We start from the raw sequence: 27,288 nt of genomic DNA, 5'->3' as shown, positions 1-27,288 counted from the left end.
ATAGCATTTACCTGAACCGATATGCACCACTGATATGTTGCCTCAATGAGAGCCACAGCACTAACGCACCCTTGATAAAGCTCACTATTTATAGGAGCTGATTAGAACACAACTCTCCCTCCTAGCAGGTGTGGGTGATGGTAATCATCCACACATACATCTATGCTGACATCATGGACCCCTGAGTGTGCAGCACATGGCGCCACCCTCTGCCAACATCCAAGATGGCAATGCGGGAAGAGTGACGTCATATGTCGCGCTCCCACCGACACGCAAGCGCGGTCGCCCGGGGGAACCACAGAACATGGAGAGGAGAATGAAGAGATGTGACATTTCATTTCAGCGCAAAAACTGGCAGCCATACTGATGGTCTCGTGACTGTGGAAGGTGGGACATAGATGGAAGGGGAGAGAGGATCATCAACCCCAAAACCATAGGGTTGATGATTGCCCACCAAAAACATGGGAGATCGCAGGGGGAATGCCGAGCGGACAAGAAGAGTAGATCGGTGAGAATTTTACTCAGTCTAGATAACTCCGTCCCGAAGGCCCATGCGTGCCGGGATCGCACAAAGATGGATTATGTAACCCACTGAACATCCCACTATCAGAAAGGAAATAAAAAAGTAATGAAGGGGTAAAAACCCCATTGGAGAAAAAAGGGAAAGAAAAAAACAAAAGGGAAGAAAGAAAGAAAAGAAAGGGAAGAAAGGGACAGGACTGATTCGTTAACCAAAGTTCTGAAGGCATATGGGACATGTGCATACAGCAACAGATATATGAATCAATGTACAATCAAAGGCAGAAACAAGGATATACACACCTCAACCACAACACGTATCCCCATATTGATGAGTTTTTAAATTATATATGCAAACGGTGCACCATATATATGAGATGGAAAGATAGAGCAAATGAACAGGATTTCTACACTGTCCCATAAAGGCAGTCCCTTTAAGGTCCAATGAACAGCAAGGAAATGTGTATAAATCTAACTAGTTTTCCATTCCTCTAGATACAAACCTCTCAAGAAAGGGCCTGTAATTGGCTGCCTCATTAAGGCCTGGAAAGGTTGTAGCCTGCAGCAAGAAAATCCATTTTAGTTCTTTTTGTAATATAATTTTATTCCAGTCCCCCCTCTTGCACTTGGATGCACCCTATCCAAGACCAAAAAATTGATCTTTGGAAAGGTGCCATTGTGCAGGGATAAAACATGTCTCCCCAGGGTGGGATCTGGAATACATTTCTTCATGCTCCAGATATGTTTGCACATCCTGGAACGTAGTTCAACCTTAGTTTTACCCACATAAAAATAGCTGCAATCGCAGAGTAGCAAGTATACCACCCCCTTGGTCTTACAGTTAGCAACATGTGCTACTTTAAAGGGCCTTCCATTCAACAATACACATGTGGGTCCCACCTGTATGAACTGGCAAAAGGTGCAGCCCCCACATGTATATGTATCTTTGGTTTTACAGGGGTCACCCTGATTCTCACCTCTAAACTCACTTTGAACAATGCAATCCCTAATTGATGTAGCACGTTTGAAGGTGATAAGTGGTTTAGTTGATACAAATCTGCCCAAATTTGAATCCATGGACAGAAGGTGCCAATACTTTTGCACTATATTGCAAATTTTGTTGTGTTGGTTAGAATAGGATATTATTATTCTGGTCGCATTTTCATTTTGACCATCACTTTTTTGTTTTTGGGGAAATAGGAGTTCATATCTGTTTTTTTCCAAGGATTTTCTGTAGGCCTTCTTGAGGCATGTTTTTGAGAAACATGAAACATTAATCAAAGAGATGTAATTTTATCCACATTAAACTATTAATTATACTCCTAAAATATTATGTACACACTTATACTATTACCATCATACTTCTGAGAATGTATAGATTATGAAACACATATTTCTTATTACAATTATTACAGGGATACACAGACCTAGTAATTTTATGTTAATCATGTTTGAATTTCTTTAGATAATATATCTTGTTTAGATATCAATACATTTAAAAGTGTCATTATATCCTAAACTTATGATTCACAATAATAATCCGTGAGATTGAAATATTTTGTTTTAATAATATTGAAATAGAGACAGTTCCACTCTCATCTGTAGAGAAATTTCAGGCAATTCATTCAGTTAATTATCACTTGTGTACCGTTCCTTGGAGACAATGGCCAGCTGAATAACAAACTGTTAAGTTTCAGTGCTCTGGGATATTTAAACATTCATGTGACACATCAGATCTTTGGCTAATTTGCAGTCTCCCAGTTTTTTTTTCAAGCCATGTTTCATAGTTCAAAATCAGAGAAACCTTATGTAATCAATTTTTATTCATAGAGGCTCTGACAAAGCCAATCACACACAATCAAGATAAAGTCATTAAAAAAGACACTTTTTTTTTTTTTACCTGGCTGAGGAGCCTCCAACTCTAGGTGCAATCACCAGCTCTTCATACTAGTTCTTGAACAGTAAAATGCACAAGAAGTAAGCAGAACTTAAAGAAAATAAAATTATTCATTCATTGTATTTTGTAGAATAAGTGATATGCGTTGCAATGGGTCATACTCAAACGCTAAAACATCAATATGCACAATTATGGAAATGAGGTAGATAAAATGAGGAAATTGCTTAGCTGTGGATGTAAGATTGCCTAAACTGCCATGAGCCCCACATGTCTGTTCTAGCAATTGGCTATGATAACCACCGACACATACTGTATTCTTCAGTATTCTCGGTATGAGGTTACTTGATATTTGGGCACTACCTCTTACAGGAAGCAGGTGTTTTATGCTCTTAACTAATTACAACTGATAGATTAAACTTTTGACCTTACAAGACAATTAATGTAGCATAAGAGATGAGGAAAACAGCTTAATCAAGGAAACTTAATTATATGATGTAAAATTGATATATTATATGATAATGTATTCGTTTTTACGTTTTTTTTTTTCTGATTGCTAACCATGGTTATTGCCCTTTATTGGTGATGATAGTTTAGTTTGAAACTAGCAAGATCTCTTGTTAACCATTGACTGTTTCAATTCCACTTTATTATAACATATAGGAAATATTAGAAATATGCCAGTCACAGATGCTATACAATATATTTTATTCTTAAGTCAACTAAAAAAGTCAACTTAAAAGTCAACTGCATCCCAAGCATGCTCAATGGGTGACATGTCAGGTAAGTATGCTGATCATGCAAGAACTGGGATGTTTTCAGCTTCCAGTAAGTGTGTACAGATCCTTGCAACATGGGGCCGTGCATTATCATGCTGCAACATGAGGTGATGGTTGTGGATGAATGGCACAACAATGTGCCTCGGGATCTCGTCACGGTATCTCTGTGCATTCAAAATCCATCAATAAAATGCACCTGTGTTCATTGTCCATAGCATATGCCTGCCCATACCATAACCCCACCCCACCACCACCATGGGCCACTCGATCCACAATGCTCACCCACAGAATGCCATACACACTGTCTGCCATCTGCCCTGTACAGTGAAAACTGGGATTCATCTGTGAAGAGAACACCTCTCCAAAGTGACAGACGTCATCAAATGTGAACATTTGCCAACTCAAGACGGTTACGACAACGAACTGCAATCAGGTTGAGACCCCGATGAGGACGACAAGCATGCAGATGAGCTTCCCCGAGACAGTTTCTGACAGTTTGTGCTGAAATTCTTTGGTTATGCAAATTGATTGTTGCAGAAGCTGTCCGGGTGGCTGGTCTCAGATGATCTTGGAGGTGAAGATGCTGGATGTGGAGGTCCTGGGCTGGTGTGTTTACACGTGGTCTGCGGTTGTGAGGCCGGTTGGATGTACTGCCAAATTCTCTGAAACGCCTTTGGAGACAGCTTATGGTAGAGAAATGAACATTCAATTCAAGGGCAACAGCTCTAGTGGACATTCCTGCAGTCAGCATGCCAATTGCACACTCCCTCAAAACAACTACTGTATGTCATTGTGCTGTGTGATAAAACTGCACATTTTAGAGTGGCCTTTTATTGTGGCCAGCCTAAGGCACACATGCGCAATAATCATGCTGTCTAATCAGCATCTTGATATGCCACACCTGTGAGGTGGATGGATTATCTCAGCAAAGGAAAAGTGCTCACTAACAGAGAAATAGGTCTTTTGTGCACATAGAAAAAGTTGTAGATCTTTAAGTTCAGCTCATGATAAATAGGGGCAAAACACAAAAGTGTTGCGTTTATAATTTTGCTCAGTGTATATCCCAATACTGTCCAGTGGTCTTTTGTTCCCACATGGACAGATACAAACTAAAAGTGTGAGCTCAGTTCTGCTAAGTCTCTGATGATAAAGTGGTTGAATCTGTAACTCTAGATCCCTATGGCAGTGATGTGTGCACTAAAATATTTGTTCTTTCATTTGGTATCTTATATGGATTTTAGAAGTAAGGCAGTGAAATTGCGGGAAATTGATGCAAGCAGAGACTTTATTTAGCGTATTATGATATTTCTCAGTGAGGTTACATGGTAACAAAAAATTTCAAAGTACCACTAAATGGACTACCACAGAGGATCAAATATGAACACTAAATTACTTTTAACAAAATATAATTAGCTCACAGCCAAAAAGTCAAAAACACCTTTTTTATTAAATAAACAAACAGAGATAGGCCGAACACCCCTCAGTTTAGTTCGCACCAGAACTCCGAACACAGCAAAAGTTCAGACCCAAACTCCGAACCTCATTGAAGTCTATGGGACCCGAACCTAAAAAATCAAGTCCCCATTTTGAAGGCCTATATGCAAGTTAAGGGTATGGGGAACTGGCTATTGCCCTGGGGACATGTACCGATGCAAAAAAAAAATGTTTAAAAAGGATCTGTTTTAAAAGAGCAGTTATTTTAATGATTTTTAACCACTTCAGCCCTGGAAGAATTTACCACCTTCCTGACCAGGCCATTTTTTGCGATACAGCACTGCGTCGATTTAACTGAAAATTGTGCGGTTGTGCGACGTTGTACCCAAACAAAATAGAGCCTTCTTTTGGTGGTATTTGATTACCTCCGCGGTTTTTACCTCCAATTTTGAAAAAACAGAATATTTTTTACTTTTTGCTATAATAAATATCCCATTTTTTTTTTTTTTTTAACAAAACTAATTTCTTCATCAGTTTAGGCCAATATGTATTCTTTTACATATTTTTGTTAAAAAAAAAAAAAATCTCAATACGCGTATATTGATTGGTTTGTGCAAAAGTTATAGCGTATACAAAATAGGGGATGGATTTATGGCATTTTTATTATTTTTTTGTTTTTACTAGTAATGGCGGCGATCAGCGATTTTTTATCGGGACTGCGACATTGCGGCGGATAGATCTGACACTTTTGACACTTTTTTGGGGACATTCACATTTATACCGCAATCAGAGCTAAAAATAGCCACTGATTACTGTATAAATGTCACTGGTAGGGAAGGGTTAACACTAGGGGGCGATCAAGGGGTTAAGTGTGTTTCCTAGGTGTGTTTCTAACTGTGAGGGGATGTGACTGACTAGAAGAGGAGCCAGATTGTTGTTCCAACTGAGTAGGAACAGACGATCTGTTTCTCCTCCCCTGAGAGGACAGGGATTTGTGTGTTTACACACACAAATCCTCGTTCTGACTCTTGTGCCTGCGATCGTGAGTGGGCGGCAGCGATCGCACCCGCCAGCCATGCACATCGGGTCCCCGCGCCTGCTATGGCTCTTAAAGGAGCCGTCTTATATATACACAGCGATTCGCGCAGGAGAGCCATCCTGCCGCTGTATATATACAGGAGCCGGTTAAAGTGAAACAATAAAAATGAACAATTCCTTTAACCACTTGTGGACCGCCCACTGTACATATACTGTGGCAGGGCGGCCGCTTTGTGCCAGATCATGTACGTATTAAGTGATCTGCCACTTCTGGGTGTGAAGGGCACCCGCGCACTGCCGGTGACCCGCCCAGCAGCGGGTACCATGGACTCGATGTTGACAAGGGGGTCCCAAGATCCTGCCCTCCCTCCCTCCACCAAAAAAAATTTCAAAAATAAATAAAAACACACACACACAGTTTTTGCCAATTCCTTTAATAAAAAAATGAAATAAAATGTCCCCCAATGAGATCCATCGTCAATCAAAACGCCGCCGCCACCACCACTGGACCCAAAAAAGAAAAAAAAAGCTCCGCCCTCTAACCGCCAACTGCAGGCTCCGCCATTTGACAGTTCTTATATAGGTAAGGGGCGGAGCTACCTGGCAACATCACCTGGTGGCACCACCCCTTGTGACCTCACTGTCCCAGCATGCACCGATGCATGCACAATAATTTATTGTGTACAGTACTATATTTTTATGTATGATGTCATTGACTCTTGAAGATTTTACAAAGGTTTTTCAATTTTTTTTTTGTATTGTTTTTACTCTGTCCAGCAAACACCGAAGTTTCATTCTCATTTGATGTTGGAAATGGCCCTGTGGAGCTTATTGTTACCTCTTCCACTCCACTGAATGATGACCAGTGGCATCGGGTCAGAGCAGACAGAAATGTAAAAGAAGCCCGATTGCAGGTCGATCAGCTCCAACCACAGATTCGCAAAGCACCCACCCATGGTCACACGCGACTTGAGCTCACAAGCCAGTTCTATGTTGGTAAGAAAATCAGTCACTTTGGAAATGTTTTAATTAGTGTATTATAAATCTGATACCATATTAAGATGACATATTTGTGTGTGGTCCTATCATGTTCAGTGAAATATGGGAGAAAAAGATTTCTTCAGCTTATTTTTTTCTCCAAAGCTTCTTGGACAGCTCAGTAGCAGTGACAGGATATAATTGTAATTTTACTGGTTGTAGCAAATAATGCCACAAATTGGGGAAGGCTTTGAATGGATTTCTCCCCATAGTTACCATCACTATTGTTTGGCAAAAAACACTACTAAGGTTTTTTTCATTGTTTATGGTTGATTTATAAAAAAAAAATAAAAAATCCTGTTCCTTTAAGGCATGATCTATAGCACAGTGCTTGTGTGGTGTAATTTGTCTCCACTTCTGTTGTAATATACCTGGTTGATCCAGCCTGTTCCTGTGCCCCCCTGTCTGTGCTGATCACGATAATCATGGCTGCTGATCCCTGATTACCATGGTCAGGTTACATGCATTTGTCAGCCCGCTCCCTGCTTTGAATTTTTCCCCTCTCTCCCTCTCCCCTTCCCTCCCTGCCTGTCAGCGTGAGAGCATCTCTCATCTCTGCCCCTCTTGCCGCTATTCAGCTTTGATATGCAGCAAATATACATGAATCCCCTTTGGATTACGCTGCCAATAACTATAGTGTAAGTGTTTTTTTTTTAAATGAAAAGGCTTAATACCTTTTCCCACACTGCTGCTGTGCGGTCTCATCATCCACCTCTGCTGGCCAGCTGATGTCACAGGGGAATTTTGGCCCTAGCTGCAGTGTGGGAAAAGGTATTTAGACTTTTAATTTAAAAAAAAAACACACACACTGTGGTTATTGGCAGCATAATCCGGAGGGGATACATGTAAAGACACAATGGGGGTTATTTACGAAAGGCAAATCCACTTTGCACTGCAAGTGCACTTGGAAGTGCAGTCGCTATAAATTTAAGGGGTAGATCTGAAATGAGGGGAAGCTCTGCTGATTTTATCATCCAATCACGTGCAAGCTAAAATGCTGTTTTTTTATTTTCCTTGCATGTCCCCCTCGGATCTACAGCGACTTTACTTCCAAGTGCACTTGCAGTGCAAAGTGGATTTTCCTTTAGTAAATAACCCCCAATGTGACTTCACAAACACTGTAAAATCACACGTAGATTGGACAATTCGCAAAAGTAGGCTTCATTAAAAAAAAAATGTGCATGTATTTTTTCAAAATACTATAGGGATTTAAGCTATCGATAACAGTGATAGTTTATAATCTAGATTTTAACTATCACTGTTAGATGACAATGTTGTTCTTCAAGGATGGCTATATTGCTTTTCCTTAGATACAGTCGAGGAGTGAGTATAGCTACCCAAAGACATGAAGCGGTTGATTTACTAATGGCAAATAGACTGTGCACTTTGCAAAGTGCAATTGCACTCTGAAAGTGTAATTTCTCCTAAACTTAGTAAATGAGGTAGGGCTTCACTTTGCAAAGAATACCCAATCACATGGCAAAGAAAAAAAAACAGCATGCACGTGATTGGATGATAGAAGTCAGCAGAGCTTATGAATACGAATGCAGCCACCATATCTAAGGCCCCTTTCACACTGCCACGACTTGCGTGATTTTGCGGGTACAATTTTGCTGTGATTTCAGGGAATTCCTGTGTAAACTTGAGGTCTATGGACCTCAACTCACATCGAAGTCGGACCAAAGTAGTCCAGGGACTACATTGAAGTCGGTGCAACTTGTCATGCGACTTTGCAACCCCAAGTCGCAGGACAAATCGCACAAGTGTAGGGCCTAAGGATTGGTAAGCTGCAATATATTTCCTTTTTGTTTTTGTGTTTAGGTACACTTTAACTAAGAATGTGTCTGCATGTTAAACCACCATCTTCATAATAAGTATTTTGGTGGAAGTTGTCATTTAAGTTCCTGGTATAAAGCTCGGTTCCTGGTGTGCTGTCACTTCACACATTCAGTGAATTCTTTAGTGAGTCTAGCCTGAAGCAGAAAAGCATTTATGTTTCATAGCTTATTGAACTGCTATTTGCTTAAAGAATTCAGCGAATATCCTGACATTATGCAGTAAGTTTCCCAAAGCTGTGCATATTGTTTTTTTTATACTTTTTAAAATAAGTTGTTTGGTGGACCTTTTAAAACTTTACACCTATTTGAACATTCAGACTGGGTTCACACCTATTCGAATTTGATGCTGTTTCCCCACATCCAATTCACATGACAGAAGACTGTGACCGGCTCTCTATGGAGCTGGTTCACATATCTCCATTGTGGCTTGCAGAGCGGCTTGCACTGCGCGTCTTTGGCTCTGTTTCAGGGCTGAATTCAGGCAAAAATTCAGCCCTGATTCGACCCTGAAACGGAGACGCATCGGACCCCTGCTGAGAGCCGCATCCGTCGGAGGTGTGAACCCAGCCTCAGATCCTGATTAGTACATTCGGGAAACTGTTGAAATTGGTATGTACCACGCAAGGAGGATACCATCAAAGCCAAGTGTTGTATATAGAAACTGAAAAACTTTTTACCCCAAACTTATTTAGGATAGAGTGGTGAGGATTTTTTAGTGCTGTAGTTAGGAAGAGTCACCTTCCCTGTTTATCCTGGTGACCACTGTCACTGGGACTAAAAGTAAGGGAAATTCCAAATTTTCAGTTTTTGAGAAAACAGGAACAGAGGATGTATATTGCAACAATAAAGGTAAAAAAGTTGGCACATGGACCAAGCAAGAAGGGAAGGGTATCAGGTGGAGCTCTGGTACTTAACAAACATTTAGATGGACGGCTGTTGATATGCACTGAATCAGTGCAATAATATATATATGGGAATGGATATAAAAAACAACCAACATAAAGAGGCTGAAAATTTAACTATTTATACACAAGGGAAAACAGCTTGATAGGATATGTTATGGGTAGCGCTATTAAAGGCCATTAAGAGTCCATAAAGGTACAACCATGTACATATCCTGTATAATGAAGCACTAGGGGCTGCTGTTCTCAGAGATAAACCGGCTCTGCAGGGATACAAGTGGGTATAAAGGAGAGAAGCGCCACCTAAGTGCAGCATTAAAATAGTGAGGATTTATTTGCACAAGATTAAAAACACTCACAGGATCAAAGGAATATTAGGCTTGTCACATGTGAGGGCATCCGCCACTCACTCAGTCCTGCAGGTGCCGCCTCTGGTCCGGAATGTTGGAGGAGATGGGGCATGGATGCCCTGTGTACACCAGGAAATCTGTGCTGACCAGAGTGGTACACAGGGCGGACATGACGTCACCGGGAGGAGCAAAGATGGCTGAAGAAGAGCTAGACTATGCGCTCGTAGCTATTTGCTCCTTCAAGAGGTAGAAAGTTAAGGAAATTCTGCCAATGGGATACAGATAGCAAAAACAAACTTGACAGGGTATTCACTACACTATCCCCCCCCCCCCCCCCCCAAAAAATATGGCTTTAAATATACTTTAATATACAACAAAACTATTACAACTGTTACATCTGTTAAGCTAATATATGATGGCCTCTTTGCAATACTTGTGACTACTTTCCTGAGTCCATTTTTTATTTACAATATTAAAAGTGGCATCAATAAATGACATAGATTTTATCACATCTGGTGTTCAAGTCATTGGCAGGCCAATTGTTCAAATCATTGTGAGTATTTCTCATTGCATGCAGAGTGTTATAAGGTATCATAAAGTTGCCATATGTTTCTCTGGTTCAAATGATGTAATAAAAATATCATACAAATATTATCTAGGCAGCTCAGTGCTGAGAGCTTATAATTGAAGCAAATGTGAGCTTTTAATAAACTATTGCAGCAGAGAAGGGATTAGAAAAAAAAAGTGTATTAAATCATTGCCTAGTGATTCAGCAGGAGCTGGAAGCCAGGTATGCAGAGGCGGCTTAGCACTCATTTTGCCCTGATACATGCAATAGTTGCCAGTAACATCTGGATGTCTTATGTAATAGATACCTACTCTCATAATTTAATTAAAATACAGAAGTGCTTCATATCGTTATAATGATGGCTGCAAAATTAACCAGTCCCTCCTGATGCTACACCCGCAATAAAGATTAATATTTTAATAGGCCGTATGCAGCATATTTACAGTTTGTGGCACATCAGTAAATATGATCCAGTGTTATTCTTTGCATGCTGTTAATAATAATTGAGGTAGAAGCCATTATATAGTCTCAGTACACCAAAGATGTTGACTGTTTGCTAAAGCATGTGTCAGATGCAGGAAACCCAACAGTCTAGTGGTGCAATAACTACTTATACACAAACATTAGAGGTGTTTAAAGTATGTATGGTTATGATGGACTATAAATACAAGCAAACCAGAGGTTAAAAGGAGCAATATAGAACCTCTCACCTTTTTTTTCTGCTAAATTCATTATGTGAACCAGCAATTAGCCTGTTATCCCCAGGTACAGTACAGCATTGGCAGAGGGAGGCATGGTCAAGAAGGATGAATATTTGGTCAGTGCTGGATTACCAAATAGACAGAGCAGCACTGGCCTATGGGCCCCATTTAATAGCGACAAATAATAATTGATTTGATCTTGAAAGAAAATTAGAATAAAGCTTTCTTAAGGCCTGATTCACACTTGTGCAGGTTGCAGTTTGCATATTGCAGGTGCAGTTTGCGTTTTTCAATACACATCTTTAAACCATTGAAGTCTATGGAACCAAAAACCAGAAAAAAAAAACCTGGCCCTTTCCATAAAATGCACAGATGTCTACTACATAAAAAAAAAATGATGCAACCTATATATGCGTAATGTACATTAGTGATGGGCATCTATCTAGTTGCCGACATGCACAATACTTAGTTCAATGTTATCCCATTAGAGCTCAGGCACAAGTAACCTCCAGAAACCTGGGAGGGGGACCTCAAAAAGTTTTGACTTCCTAGGGACCTCCATGGAGTTTAACCGCTTCAGATCCGGGCCATTGCCAAATGACGGCAACAGCGCGGATCTAAATTGCCGGGACGACGTCTATTGACGTCGTCCCGTGCATGAGCGGCCTGCGCGCCCCCTGCAGGGCGCGCGCGGCGCGCCCGGTGATCAGCGAGTCTATGAAACTCGCCTGATCACAGATCAGAGTAAGAGGTTGGTCCCGACCCCTTACCACATGATCAGCTGTCAGCCAATGACAGCTGATCATGTGATGTAAACAGAGCCGGTAATCGGCTATTTTTCCTCCTCGCGAAAAAAAAAACCCGATCACCGGCGGCCGTGATCGGGACATCAGTCCCGATCACGGCGATCTTCTAACACAAGGCAATAGGCAGCAGTGCTGCCTACCAGTGCCCACCAGCGTCACCCATCAGTGCCCACAGTGCCAACAATCAGCGCCACCCATCAGTGCCCACAGTGCTACCCATCAGTGCCCACAGTGCCACCCATCAGTGCCCACAGTGCCACCCATCAGTACCACCCATCAGTGCCACCCATCAGCACCCACATCAGTGCCACCCATCAACACCCACATCAGTGCAACCTATCAGTGCCCATCAGTGTCACCTACCAGTGCCCATAAGTGCCCATCAGTGCCACCCATCAGTGCCCCCCCATCAGTGGTACCTATCCGTGCCACCCATTCGTGCCACCCATCCGTGCCACCCATTCGTGCCACCCATCCGTGTCACCCATTCATGCCACCCATCCGTGCCACCCATCTGTGCCACCCATCTGTGCCACCCATCCGTGCCACCCATCCGTGGCCATCAGTGCCGCCTTATCTGTCCCCATCAGTGCCGCCTTATCTGTCCCCATCAGTGCCGCCTTAACTGTGCCTATCAGTGCCGCCTTAACTGTGCCCATCAGTGCCGCCTTATCTGTGCCTATCCGTGCCCATCAGTGCAGCCTATCAGTGCCCACCAGTGCTGCCTCATCAGCGCATATCAATGAAGGAGAAAAATTACCTGTTTGCAAAATTTTATAACAAACTATTAAACATATTTGTGGGAAAAAAATGATAAAAATTTCATTTGGGTACAGTGTTGTATGACCGCGCAATTGTCATTCAAAGTGCGACAGTGCTGAAAGCTCAAAATTGGTCTGGGCAGGAGGGGGGTTGAAGTGCCCAGTAAGCAAGTGGTTAATCTGGCACTGTATTTGGTCCCTAAAAATGACCTTGCCATTTCTAGAGGTATTACCAGGTATTGCTACAATGTCGCAGCAAGTTGACATATTTATTAAATGGGAAAAAAAGTGATATTACCGTACTTACTTTACCTTTTAGATGTGTTGGTAGTGCTATGTACTTTGCTATAAATGGGACTTTAAAGAAGTTTAAATTGTCTAACTGGTAAAAGTACCTGCTTCACCACTAGCACCATGTCTAGGCTTATTTGGAAGATAGTGGGATTATTGAGCATCTGTTGCTGTTCCTTGTTCAGATATGACACAATAGATGTTTGGAGCTTGCAGACCAGAGGGGAGAAAGTAGGAAAATTAGGTTTCGTTGATTCTTATGGAAGTGGAGGAAACCATGGGGGTTATTTACGAAAGGCAAATTCACTTTGCACTGCAAGTGCACTTGGAAGTGCAGTCGCTCTAAATCTAAGGGGTAGATCTGAAATGAGTGGAAGCTCTGCTGATTTTTTCATCCAGTCATGTGCAAGCTAAAATGCTGTTTTTTATTTTCCTTGCATGTCCGCCTCGGATCTACAGCAACTTTACTTCCAAGTGCACTTTTAGTGCACTTTCAAGTGCACTTGCAGTACAAAGTGGATTTTCCTTTAGTAAATAACCCCCCATGTGTAGCATATGAGCTGCTCGTAACACCTATCCCTTCCAGATGATGTAAAATTAATTTAGGTAAAAGCAGCAGATGATCAGAATATCATTGACAATTTTTAATAGGATTGATAACAGATGGGAGGGAAGAAGATGACATTGCCGTTGCTGGCTAGTTTGCATTTACTACAGGAAACTGTGATGGCTTTTTATACTCTGTTTAAAAGTAGAAGTACCCAAATGTGTGTTTTATGGTTAGCTTTGTTTAACATCACATCCCTCAACTAATGTCTACTTATAAGTTTTTTTATGCAAGAATGCATTTAACAATAAGAGTGGCCGCAACATTTGTCCAATTAGACAGTATAAGAATAAGAGTGTACAATTTATTAAAACAGTTTGAGAACAGACTAGCAGTGCAGTGTCTAGGGATGCACCTTAGTAAGCACCTACGTGTTGGATGGTGAAGCTAATAATTAGCAGGTAGCAGCAAAGAGAGAAGGTCTCGGTCATTAGATTATAAAGCATATTTCAATCTAGGGTGTTCATTGGTTAGCAATCTGGTTTGGTACTGTTGGATGCATTGAAAGCATTGGATTGTTGAGTATCTACATTAAAGTTTTGTATGAAAGACTCCCAAACCTCAAATAATTTTTGAATGTGTGATTTCTTGCATAAAGAGTTCTCCACCCATTCCATGGTGGGGGGTGGGGGTAGATCCACTTATGAATGATGGATTTCCCTACTACAAGGGAGGTACCAATAAGAAGTTGTTTACAGCCTCCTAAAATGTTGACACCTTGGATACTGGTGTAGCACGGCCCCCTCTGGGACTGCTTGGATTTACCTGCTCATCTGCATCGCCATGACCCTGCAAACATTCCAACCCACCTGGGTTCTCTGGGTTCAGACATCAATGCAACACCTTTAAGTAATAAGACAACACTAATGGGCCGTACACACGATAGGATTTTCCGACAACAAATGTTGGATGTGAGCTTGTTGTCGGAAAGTCCGACCATGTGTATGCTCTATAGAACATTTGTTGTCGGATTTTCCGCCAACAAATGTTTGAGAGCAGGTTCTTAAATTTTCTGACAACAAGAATTGTTGTCGGAAATTCCGAGCGTGTGCACACAATTCCGATGCACAAAAGTCCACGCATGCATCAATCAAGCAGAAGAGCCGCACTGGCCATTGAACTTCATTTTTCTCGGCTCGTCGTACGTGTTGTACATCACCACGTTCTTGACGTTCGGAATTTCCGACAACCGTGTGTATGCAAGACAAGTTTGAGCCAACATCCTTCGGAAAAAAATCCATGGTTTTGTTGTCAGAAAATCCTATCGTGTGTACATAGCATAAGAGTTTATACTCTTTTAAAGTTTACTGGAATACTTTAGTCCAGATATTGTTGTAAGAGAGGTAACGGTTCTACTGAGCTTTGAGTAACAGCACAAGGTCAGTAGAATGCCTCCACAAGAAATGCTAGATAAAAAAGTTGACAAACCCAGAATGCTATATATACATATGTAAAATAAAGCACCACTTAGACATAACCTGAAAGTGATAAATAAAGTTAAGCATCAATTCTGACAATACTTCTAGAAAGAGAAACCCAGGCCAGCCTGTTTAACTGTGTTCCTAAAGAGAGAATAAGCTAAACAAGGATGGTAAGAGAGTCCCTTAAGCACCAATGACAGAATTTCCCTGTTGCAGATCTGATGGTCTTCACCGGCAGTTGGAGCTCATTAACTATATCCAATAAAGTGTGATAGCAGAGTGGTGGTGTATCTTGTAATGGCTGTGGCTACAGATGCCCATGTACAGTGTTTGGATAGGAGTGTTGTGAAGTGTTCCCAAAGTAAAGCTGTCTGTACACAGTGTCCCAGTAAACAACTAAGCAAAGGCTTGCAAAGGTGGTCAATTGCCCTTTCACCAATGACCAGGCCGATTCAGCGCCTTCCAGATAGCGATTCCCAGATAGATGTCCTGGCTGCGGACCCACTAGTGATGATCACCCGATATGGAGCCCGTAGCACGGGTTGCTACACTGTCGAGTAGGGGCTGTTCAGATGTCCGACAACCCCAGGCAGCTCTGGACCCCTTCTCGGTCAAGCAGGAATTCTGTATACCGTGTGGTAGGTCGCAACCTCACTCTCCCTACAGGGAGAGGTCCATCAACACACAAGGCCCATGAGGAAGAGAGCATGGGGCGGGCCTCTGGTTTCTTTTATAGCTCTTCCCATCAATCTCCTTGATGGTAGCAAAGATCCCTGGGATATGTGGTCCGAGTGTATAGTCATGCAAGGGAACAGCCATCTGAAAGAACTGGAGAAAGTGCAGAGAAGGGCAACCAAACTGATAAGAGGCATGGGGGAGCTCAGCTATGAGGAAAGATTAGAGGAACTGAATTTGTTCACTCTTGAGAAGAGGAGAATAAGGGGGGATATGATCAACATGTTTAAATATATAAGGGGTCCATATAGTGAACTTGGTGTTGAGTTATTCACTTTACGGTCAACACAGAGGACAAGGGGGCACTCTTTACGACTGGAGGAAAAGAGATTTCATCTCCAAATACGGAAAGGTTTCTTCACAGTAAGAGCTGTGAAAATGTGGAATAGACTCCCTCCAGAGGTGGTTCTGGCCAGCTCAGTAGATTGCTTTAAGAAAGGCCTGGATACTTTCCTAAATGTACATAATATAACTGGGTACTGACATTTATAGGTAAAGTTGATCCAGGGAAAATCCGATTGCCTCTCTGGGATCAGGAAGGAATTTTTTCCCCTGCTGTAGCAAATTGGAGCATGCTCTGCTGGGGTTTTTTGCCTTCCTCTGGATCAACTGTGGGTATAGTATTGGGTATATTGGATTGTACGTTTTTTTTTTTTTTTTTTTTTTTTTTTTTTTTTATGGTTGGACTGGATGGACTTGTGTCTTTTTTCAACCTGACTAACTATGTAACTATGTAACTACCAATCCCAAAATCTCTTTGGTTGAGCTCACAAATATGATGTCAGTTTAGTAACACTGGGCACTAGGGGGATAAACGATATACAGATAGGGTACGGAATAAACTATTTGTGGCAATTGTGGTCTACATTGCTACATTGGTTAAGCCAAAAAGAGCCTATTCAAGGGTTAGAAGAAAGTAGTTTACCAAGTGTGTGGTGGTACCATGCATGGTATAAATAACAAATGCCCACTTTTAATTTTCTCAACCCTATATTTTCTCTGGGTGCCATGACAGCCACTGCTACCAACTGTAACAAATTTTTGATTTTCACAACTCTTTTCTTTCTCAATGCAAACCTTTTCTAAGTCTTCATTCAATTCCACTTTCTTTTCCACTACAACTTACTTAGATTTGTAGAAATATTTATGCCCCCAGCAACAGTGTTCCTTTTGTTTACAAAAGAAGCACCATGGCTAAGGACTAGTGGTAATTCCAGAGGAGGGAAACTTGTACACAGTGGAATATACCATATTTATCGGCGTATAACATGCACTTTTTTCCCCTGAAAATAAGGGGCAAATCACAGGTGCGTGTTATACGCTGACAGCGTACCTCAGAGGGAAAGGAGGGGAACGAGCGCCGCTGGAATTCACTGAGCCGTCATCTCTCCACTCGGCTCTCACTCGGCTCTCAATCGGCTCTCACTTCACACACACAGTCCCGCCTCCGCCACCGGCATTGAACATTCTGTCTATCACAGGAGCTGGTCCAATGCCGATGGCGGAGGCGGGACTGTGTATGTGACTGCCGATTGAGAGCCGAGTAAACAGGAGATGACGGCTCAGTGATTTCCTGCATTGAGAAATGGTGAGGCTTAAACAGGCAGTTGCATTGATGGGGGAGATGGGCACAGATCAGGCTGCAGATGGACGCAGATCAGGCTGCAGTTGGGCACAGATCAGGCTGCAGATGGGCACAGATGAGGCTGCACTAAAGCTGCAGTTGGACTCAGATCAGGCTGCATTGAGGCTGCAGATGGGCACTAATCAGGCTGCATTGATGCTCACTGACCATTATTTTGCATCAAAGTGGTTTATTTTAAAAAAGTTTTTTCTCCTGAAACTTCCTTCCTAAATTGGGGTGTGTGTTATACGCCTGTGCGTGTCATACGCCGATAAATACGGTCATTTGATAGGTTGAGGTTAAGTAGGATTGAGTGGCACCCTGCTTCAAAATCCAAGTGTCTGTTTCACAATAGCCTTCTACAACTGGAAAGATGAACAAACTATTAAGTCCCCAGCATCAAGCATGTGACAGAAATTAATCCGTCTAGTGGCATTTTTCCCTATTTTACATAAAAGCAACGGTGGAAAACTTAAGGGTCTGTCTAGAAAAAAATGTCTGTGTGACTGTCTCAGCATTCTTGCAAAAGTCACAAATAATACAATAATGTTGGTAATATGTGTGTGTGAAATGTCAGTTTCTTTTTGTTGTTTTCACATTTGGAGAAAAAAAACACATGGTTAGTATCCAATGTTAAAGTACATTGCTAAAAAAAAGACTTACATTTTGAACAGCTGAACACAGATTGTTGTACAACATACAGGACAAGCAGAAAGCTATCTTTGAACCGCATTACTCTATCTCTACAGTATATCGTTTTAATTCCACTCCCCAATTTTGACAGGAGTCACCAAAGCTGGCCATAAATGAGTCCTTTTTTTTTGTTCAAGCAGAGGGTTGAACAAAAAAACAAAAAAAAATAATTTGATTCCCCTATCCACACATTCAAGGTGGATGAAGCAATCCTTCGGGCTGTGTCTTTGTATTCTGATAGCTCGGAGACTTCCCCACCATCAAAATACACTGCTAAGCTATTGCCTGCAGTGCTGACCAAGCAGAAATTTTCCAACACGTTGCTTGAACAGGAGTCGATAGGTAGATTGACTTCTGTTTAACCATAGATCGAAATTTGGCCGATCCCTGCCAAATTTTGATCCATGAATGGCCAGCTTATCCGATCATGCCTAATTCCTACTTCCCTGTTTTTGAAATATAGTAATAACCCTGCAAGTTCTTCTGCAGGTATAACTAACAAAGGTAGAAATAAAAATGAATGACTGCCAGTAATGAACACTGTCAACAAGAAAATGCACTGCCTATGACTGTGATAAATGAAGACAATATGGCACAGGGTGAGAGTACAGCAAAACAAGTGTATTATCACCTTGGAGTTGATTTACAAAAGGCAAATACAATTTTCACGTTGCAAGGGAATTATCCCCAGAGATTAAAAAATAAAAAGTTAAGCTCTGCTAACTTTCATTATCCAATCATGTGCAAGCTAAAATGCTGTTTTTAAATTTTTTTGCACATGATTGGGTATTCTATGCAAAGTGAAATTTCAGCTCTGGGGAAAATTTTTCTACGAAGTGCAACTTTCTTAGCAAATGGAACAGCTTATTTATTTTACCTTTACTAAATCAACCTCTGTGACTCCATCTGGTGCCAGTGTCTAGAAATAACCAAAATAACCAGACGTACCTAGCTTCCAGTAAATGTGAATACTGTGCTTCAGCAGTGATTGTATATGTGGGTGGGGGTGAGTCTGATGACACAGCAATGGGGGTTATTTACTAAAGGAAACTCCACTTTGCACTGCAAGTGCACTTGGAAGTAAAGTTACTGTAGATCTGAGGGGGAAATGCAAGGAAAATAAAAAACAGCCTTTTAGCTTGGACATGATTGGATGATAAAATCAGCAGAGCTTCCCCTCATTTCAGATCTACCCCTTAGATTGAGAGTGACTGCACTTCCAAGTGCACTTTCATTGCACTTTCAAGTGCACTTGCAGTGCAAAGTGGATTTGCCTTTCGTAAATAACCCCCAATGTCTGATTTACTCTGGGTAGTGGACAGGTATGCACAGAAAATGATATGTGGGCATGCAAGTCAGTATAGGTGAACCCAACAAAAGACACCAGGGGGTTGATTTACTAAAGGCAAATTCACTTTGCACTACAAGTGCGCTGAAAGTGTACTTGGAAGTGCACTTGCAAGTGCAGTCGCTGTAGATCTCTGTAGATCTGAGGGGAAGTTCTGAAATGAGGGGAAGCTCTGCTGATTTTATCATCCAATCATGTGCAAGCAAAAATGCTGGCTTTTATTTTCCTTGCATGTCCCCCTCAGATCTACAGCAACTGCACTTCCAAGTGCACTTTCAGTGCACTTGCAGTGCACTTGTAGTGCAAAGTGTATTTGCCTTTAGTAAATAACCTCCCAGGCATTGAAATGGTGCTCTTTTGGAAGTCAGAAATTCCCATCAAAAAGGTGCAATCTTCCTCATATCTGGGTAAAATCTTTTTCTCACTCATTTTAATCCTTGCAGTTCAGAATGTTGGATGAATACACCTTATACAGTGTACAAGTAACAGTTGTTGGATGGATGATTGCATTTTCAAATGATGTTTTTCCTTTGCCACTCTGAGTACATATCTACAAGAGAGGAAGAAATCACAATATTCATTTCTTTGCTTGAATGTTCAGCTCCAAAGAAAAGAGAACATTATGTAAATTCTCTAATGCCTTGTCATATAAGAAACCATTACCATGGTGCCGAGTTACTGAACAGGCCATAGTGAGGAATTTCTTCTATTATATCTTGTAACCATGCTTAGGATTTAAGATTGATTACTGTAATTGAAATGTAAAGTTGATAAGAAGGTACTTTGTTTTTTAAAAAAGTCACCGCAATAAAGTGAAACTTTAAAAACAGCAGAGGCCTCTACTTTGTCCCTGTAGCAGCCAGCTATTGTTAATGGCTGTATCAATGATGATCATTGAATTCAAGCTGCACTAACCTCAAAATGTTTTCATGCACATGAATGTATGTGATGCTACCTATCAAATGATTTGTAAAACAGTTCAGTCAATTATGTGATTTGTACACCTAACAAAAAAATATACAAATAAAAAATCTGCACTCCTATCTACCACCCTAACTTGAGCTGCTGTGCAAATGAAACAGTGATCATCAATCAATATGTGCACTGTGCTCTTGAATAAATAATTAAAACTAACTGAATATAAACAAAAAGATATATAGATATATATAGATATATCTATATATCTATATATCTATATATATATCATACAGACATCAAAATTCACAAATAGTAAGAAAAAGTTATCAATACCAAGAAAAGGTGAAAATAGTCATTTACACATTTGCCGATATTGATGATTTCTTTCTTGCACTTATTTGTGAAAATGTATGCATATATAATAGCTTTTGTTTCAGCTAGTTTTTATAATTTGTTTAGGGTCGGTTCACACTAGGACGACTTGGGATCCGACTTGTAAGCCCTCAAGTCGCCCCAAGTCGCCCCAAGAAGAGATTTACATTACAGTTAATGTTCTTAATCTTAATTGACACTACTGAAGTCGCTCCGACTTCAGAGCGTACTCCTTGTACTACTTGGATCCGACTTCTAGGCGACTTGTACCATTCAATTCAATGGAAGTCGCCTCCAAGTCGGATCTCCATCTATACTGAAGCGACTTTACAGTTAAAAAAATTAGTTTGCCCAGGCAAACCCCTCCCTCCTAGAGAGCTGATTATTCTGTGATTGGCCACAGCCAAAGTCGCCTGTCCTGGAGGCGACCTGAAGTCGCGTTGTAAATTGATTAAAGTCACGCTGAAGTCGCGTTGAAGCCGCGTTGAAGTCGCCGTGCAAAGTCGCTCTGAAGTCGTGTTGCCCCTGTGTGAATCGAGCCTTAGGAGCACAGTGCATTTAAAAAACACATGTTACAAAAATGTATGACGGGGGTCAGAAAAAACAAACTAATACGACCACATGTCACACCCATGGATAATCTCTAGATGAAAATGGTACTCGTAGTGAGTAATTTTTTGGCATGCAGCAATTGAGGACGCATGCTTTTTAAAAACATAATACATGTTTTTATTCAAAAAATGTCCTTAGAACAATGGTTTTTAATTTTGTTTAGCATAGCATTTTGTTTGTATCTAGTTTATTTGTTTATACCATCCCATTTTATTACAGATCTAAACCTTTCAGACATACCTATTTTTGTGGAGGTTTTCAGGGATCCTTTCTACAAAGGGTTTAGGGAGCCTAATCTTCTTCAGCTGCAACAAAAAGTGTGACTTCACACACACAGCTGAATAGCAGTGGCCAGAGGCCACCACAGCAAACATCAGCGGATTCTTGTCTTGGTTGAAAACACTGTTTACACACAGTGGGGATTATTTACTAAAGGCAAATCCACTTTGCACTACAAGTGCACTTGGAAGTGCAGTCGCTGTAGATCTGAGGGGGACATGCAAGGAAAAAAACCCAGCATTTCAACTTGCACATGATTGGATGAATAAATCAGCAGAGATTCCCCTTATTTCAGATCTACCCCTCAGATCTACAGCGACTGCACTTCCAAGTGCACTTGCAGTGCAAAATGGATTTGCCTTTCGTAAATAACCCCCAGTGTGTCTGACCAGTAGCAACTGTCAGATTTGTACCATGTCAAATCAATGGCCAACGCTGCTGCTGTTTGTTTGTAAAAGTCTCCAACCAACCTTTGACTCAGTCCAGGGCTGGGTGTTTTTGCAATGTTCTGGGAACACACAAACTGGATGCAGCTAATCACATAGCACACAGTGTTGCTGCATTCAGAAGCGGTGTTTAGCTGCAGGTGCATCTGTGTGGCTGTAACCTTAGACCAACCTTAGTGATAGGCAGCAGCTCAAGCTCTAATCATTTCTAAACTACTAATTTGATTGTTAAGCTTAAGGTACCAGGATACAAATAAAATAAAATAATTCTGTAAGAAAAGAATTGATATTGTATCATTAAAACCTATTGAATTTCCAGTTTAATATTTTATATTGTCATATTTAAACACAAAAGGTGCTGCTGGAGACCAGAAAGGATTCTTGGGATGTATCCGTGCATTGAGAGTGAATGGCATTCCCTTAGATTTGGAAGAAAGAGCAAAGGCAACCCAAGGTGTAAAGCCTGGCTGTTCAGGACACTGCACCAGTTATAAAAATCTCTGCAAAAATGGAGGCACATGTAATGAACTCTACAAGGGTTACACATGCGACTGCTCAAGAACTGCATATGATGGGAACAACTGTATTAATGGTAAGTTGTAAACTACTTCTTTAACCTCTTTATTTTAAAGTCAAATTCTACCTAAACTAATATCTCAGATATTCAGTAGGATCAGTAACCTTCTAGCTGTTAATAAATAATGTATTTTTTTTTCGTTAGAAATTATTTATTTAAGAGAAAGTAACAATCCAAATTATTGATCAAGTCAGCATACATCAGACATATAGCATACACTGTACATGGTACTTATGACTGCTGTAGGTCTAACCCCACAGGAGCTGCTTGGTAGACTAGCTATCAAAGGAAGCAGTCTTTAGCCCTAGTTCTTCAGCTGGCTAGCGTTGGGGCCTGGTCTTTATGGTGGTTCACATGAGTACAGTCCCAGTAAAGCCTGCATGCAGTAAATAATGCTGCTAGTTAGATGGTCAGTCCCTATATGCTCAGTCTCTTCTATCAGTAAAAGATTAATGGCAGCAGTGTTCTTCCATCAGCAACAGGGGTCTCATTGTTCAGATGTCAGTTCACTGCCTGGAGCAACTTCAATCCTCAGCACACAGGGCAGGCTTGTGGCAGATTGATGTTCACACAGAGCAGAGATGTGTACACCTCAGCCTCCTCTCAGCAAAGAGAAAGTTACTCAATATTCAACCTTGAAATAAATACAGCTTTCACTCCCCTTATACCCAGCTTGCATTGAGAATTGGAATCCAATTATCTATTACTTGCCATAGTAAAGATTCTTTCCCAAACTTTATCTCCAATGATACAGTGCTGCCAATCATCAAGTCTCATGAGCTCCTTCTACAGGTCAGCTGCCCCTTGGTGAATGAAGGTGGGGTAGTACTAACCTCCAGCTCAGGTCCATTGGGAGAACAGAGAGCACTGCAGCACAGTGTCCTAAATTGCTTTCTGCCTCTAGCCAAGCACCTGGCTATACTGTAATTTTTCTTAGTTTACACATTTTAATAGGCAATACAACCTTATAGGGATCAAAAGTATTGTATGGACAAGGGAGTGAGTGCAAGTATATTAAAGTATAGTAAAGAGAAAGACTAGAAAACCACCAGCGAATTCAAGGAAAGAGAAAATTGAAGTCACAATTGCACTAATACGGCTACAATCAAATCAAGTAAGGAAAGAGAAAAAAAGGAAAGATGGGGAGGGGAGGGAGAGAGGAAAGGGGTCATGGTGTCTACTTCACCCCAGTCTTCTCTGTGCCATGGGGGACATGTGGGTTGAGAGCCCAGGGTTTAATAAATATTGTTGACGCCAGCACAAAAACTCTTCTGTAATGCAGGCAGATCATAACAGATTTGCCTTAGGTGAGAAGGTTAAAACTAAAAACTGATCCCCCTAGATTATTAAAAGTTATTAGATGCCTGCAAGTGATTAAATTGACCACACTCGAGGTAGATTTTCAGGATTTACAAGTACCACATAGAAATGCATATATAAGTAAAATCAAATACATTTTTTTTTATTATCAACATATATTGCTCAAAACAAACACTTATGGTCCATTGAAATGGGATGCCACTCCACCATTAGCCAAGATTATGTTATACACAGGATGTTATACTAACATTATACTAAGGATTAAGGAATCATATTAAGAAGATCTAAACAAATGTACACAAGGGCAATGGGATAAGGAATGTCATTAAGGATGGTGTTTGCAATGTATAATATAATGATACATTTTAACCATGCTCTTATTTGAGTCATACATTATGTTGGTAACACTAATATTTATTTATTTTTACTCAAATATGCATTTCTGTGTGGTACCTTTAAAGTCAGAATATCTATCTCAAATGTGGTTATGAAAATATGGATGTGGAACCAGCCCATCTTTATATACAGTGTAGTGATTAAATTGAACCTGCCAGTATACAACTTTAAAATATTACACCGATGGACTCTTTTTATGGGTCCTATTGCTGGCTCTTACAGGATTCTTGTAAAGGGTGCTGGCTAGAGCTTGGTTTTACTACATATAAGTTTATGGACCTGAAACTATCGAGATAGTGAAGTGTGAAAAAACAGAACTCTTGTCTGCATGCTTGTTCTAGCTCATTGACACACTAGGGCAGCAGACATAGATCATTATAAAAACAACGAACGTCTGCACCCTTTAAAATAACTCAGCACTGGCAGAACCCATATTTCAAGGCTCACAGATCCTCTTTAAATTGGCAAGCCTTACGATCTAAGATACTAGGTGTGAGTGGACGTGTGCTTTAAATATATTGCATTTTTCTTTCTTCGGCATGAAAAGAAAAAGCTTTAGGTAAGTGGAACACACGTCCATATATACTGTTTTATGTATTTGGACACAGCTTTTTTTTACAAACTATCATGTGGTAGTAAGTGCATTGTTTCTATACCTCCAAATGATGGATCATTTAAAAATAATATGTGGAAAGAGTCACAGTCCAGATACATGAAATAGCTTGAATAATAAGCTGAAAGCTGCCTGACCTTTTAGAAAATTGTTGGTCTGTGGTATTAACCATTTTGCTATTCCAAAAGAGCAAAATCAGGGAGTAATCTGGAATGAGATGTCACTTTATTGATGTTCACAACAAACAAATAGGCAGACATTGTGTATAAGATGTCCTAAGAAGATGTTCGCTCTTATGATGGTCAAAGGAAAACTGTACACACTGAGAATTTTCACATACAGCTAAAATACAACTTCACTTTTTTTAAGACATTTTAACACAGTGTTACAAAACAGTAAACCTTGTAAGCTATCGTTTTCACTTATTCAGGGGCCCTTTTATAAAAGAACCTGATATTTTGCCACCTTTCATGAAATATGGATGTTAACAAGTTTACCCTCTATATGAAGCTGCATGGAGCATTTGCTCTGCTCATTTTTTCCACGGTTGATAATAGCCCAACAAAACGTTTTTTTGTAACCCTTTTTTAACTGAAATTTTCACTGGTCACTTTATTCGATCAAAAATTATAATTAATAATAAAATAATATGTTTTATTATAATAAATAATCAATTAATTTACAATGAAGGCATGCTAGAAAAGGAGTTTTCAGCATATTTGTATTTATATCTGCCTATTGGACATCACTACTGATAAAATTACAAAATACATTTAATTTGTTTCTCATTCATGCTTTAGCTCCATGCTATTCTGCTACTGCACCCATTCATATCTGAGCAATGTGGTGTCACTCAGTGCTCAAAGAAATGAAGGAGCTTGTTTGAGGCTTGATCACACATTTCTGGCGCCATTAGACTTCAGTGGGAAGATCAGAAAAATTAGCACCATTTTGAGTCTAACAACCATCTCCCCCTCTTTGTAACTAGCTTTTGATTTGCTAATAAATTAAAAAACACTCAAGCCTGAAAACACTGAAAAATGCACAAAATATGCACAAAAATGTTGTAAAATCACATGACAATGCTTAGACTCAAGTGTGAATCCGGGTCTCTTTAAATAAAAACTATACTAGAAAAAAATAAAATGGCAGAATGGAAAAATCACTAATAATATGTAATAGTGTTTTTTTTCTAAATAATGCTGCAATACATGGGTTCTTTTAGCTCCTGTTTTTTCTCATCATCTATTGAACCTTTTTAAGAGTGTAGGCCAGTTAAGTGATTTCAAAAGCAGTCGCGGGCCACAATGAACTATAAGGTTTTACTGCCCCCCCAAAACGCAAATGTAAACAAGTCCTTACTGTCCTGAGCCCTCTATAAGGCTGCTTTCTAACTCATGCGCTGCAGTTTACCCACACCTCGGTCTATGGCTGAGTGCAGATGACCTGCAGGAAAGTCACAGGTGCACTTTGCTACACATGTGGATCAGTGTGAAAGCAACCTAAAAACCCTTTTTTATAAGTGCTAAAATGCCCATTGCAAAAGTGTATGTGATATTTAATACACCAAACTTTTCCTCCTCTTGCTTGCTGGCATCACTCTCCAGACTGCTAGAAAGGTCCCAGCCGAAGTGCACTTGGATTCACTCCTCCTAGGGCAGGAGCTGGCACTACAGAGGAAGCATCAGTTTACGCTTTCTCGCTTTCGCCGCCAACTCCATGCACTCTGATGCTCTGAGATGGTGGGTTAGCAACCTGTTGATCGCGATCTGTGCTTGTCAACCCACCATCCCAGAGCATGGGCATGCATTTCCCTGGTTGAGGGCTCTGAGGGCCACATGTGGCCTGTGGGCCACAGGTTGAGCACCCCTGAACTATTAGATGCTGAAAAGTAAAATTCTAGTTTTGAGATGTGCCCAGGCCCAGAGTTAGCTGCAATCTGCTTTATGCAGGCACTAAATTATACCATCCATGGACCAGCCTCTATATCTTGATAGGAGCGGCTGCCCAGAACTGGTGCTTACACAAAGATGACAGCGGAGTTGTTGAGCTCCACATTAATACGCAACATATCTTAAAAGCGCCTAAGCCATGCACATTTCCATTTTTTATATATTTTAATAATCATTTTAACAGCTTACATAATTCATTTGAATCATCAGACATTTGCTGATAATCTTGCAAAAGTATAATTAATCCCTAACACTTAACTTCTCCTATTTCCTCCCTTGGTCTTTTAAATATACAATTGAAATTTTTTTTTGTGATAACTGTTAAATGCAAAAAAATGCCTGCTAATGCTGATTCTGGCCTGTGCACAAAGAGGTATTGTGGAGATGAACGGGAGGAGATGAGGAGAGATCTTTGTAATGCATCAGTCAGGGCTGACAACATGTGCTTTGGAATTC

The 27,288-nt window shown here is 40.6% G+C and overlaps 1 protein-coding gene across 1 annotated transcript in view; it reads left to right on the top strand.

Moving 5' to 3' along the window:
- The window catches only part of CNTNAP2 (contactin associated protein 2), a 2,786,505-nt gene that overhangs the window by 2,597,890 nt on the left and 161,327 nt on the right, over positions 1-27,288 (top strand). Inside the window, exons 17-18 of the mRNA XM_073630449.1 lie at positions 6,442-6,660; positions 22,330-22,566. Of these exons, the coding sequence (XP_073486550.1) occupies positions 6,442-6,660; positions 22,330-22,566 (456 nt within the window). The remainder of the gene's footprint in view (positions 1-6,441; positions 6,661-22,329; positions 22,567-27,288) is intronic.

This window comes from Aquarana catesbeiana, linkage group LG05 (assembly GCF_042186555.1).
Source record: "Aquarana catesbeiana isolate 2022-GZ linkage group LG05, ASM4218655v1, whole genome shotgun sequence".
NCBI lineage: Eukaryota > Metazoa > Chordata > Amphibia > Anura > Ranidae > Aquarana > Aquarana catesbeiana.
Note: the sequence above shows the minus strand (reverse complement) of the source record. Positions and strands in the feature narration are given on the sequence as shown.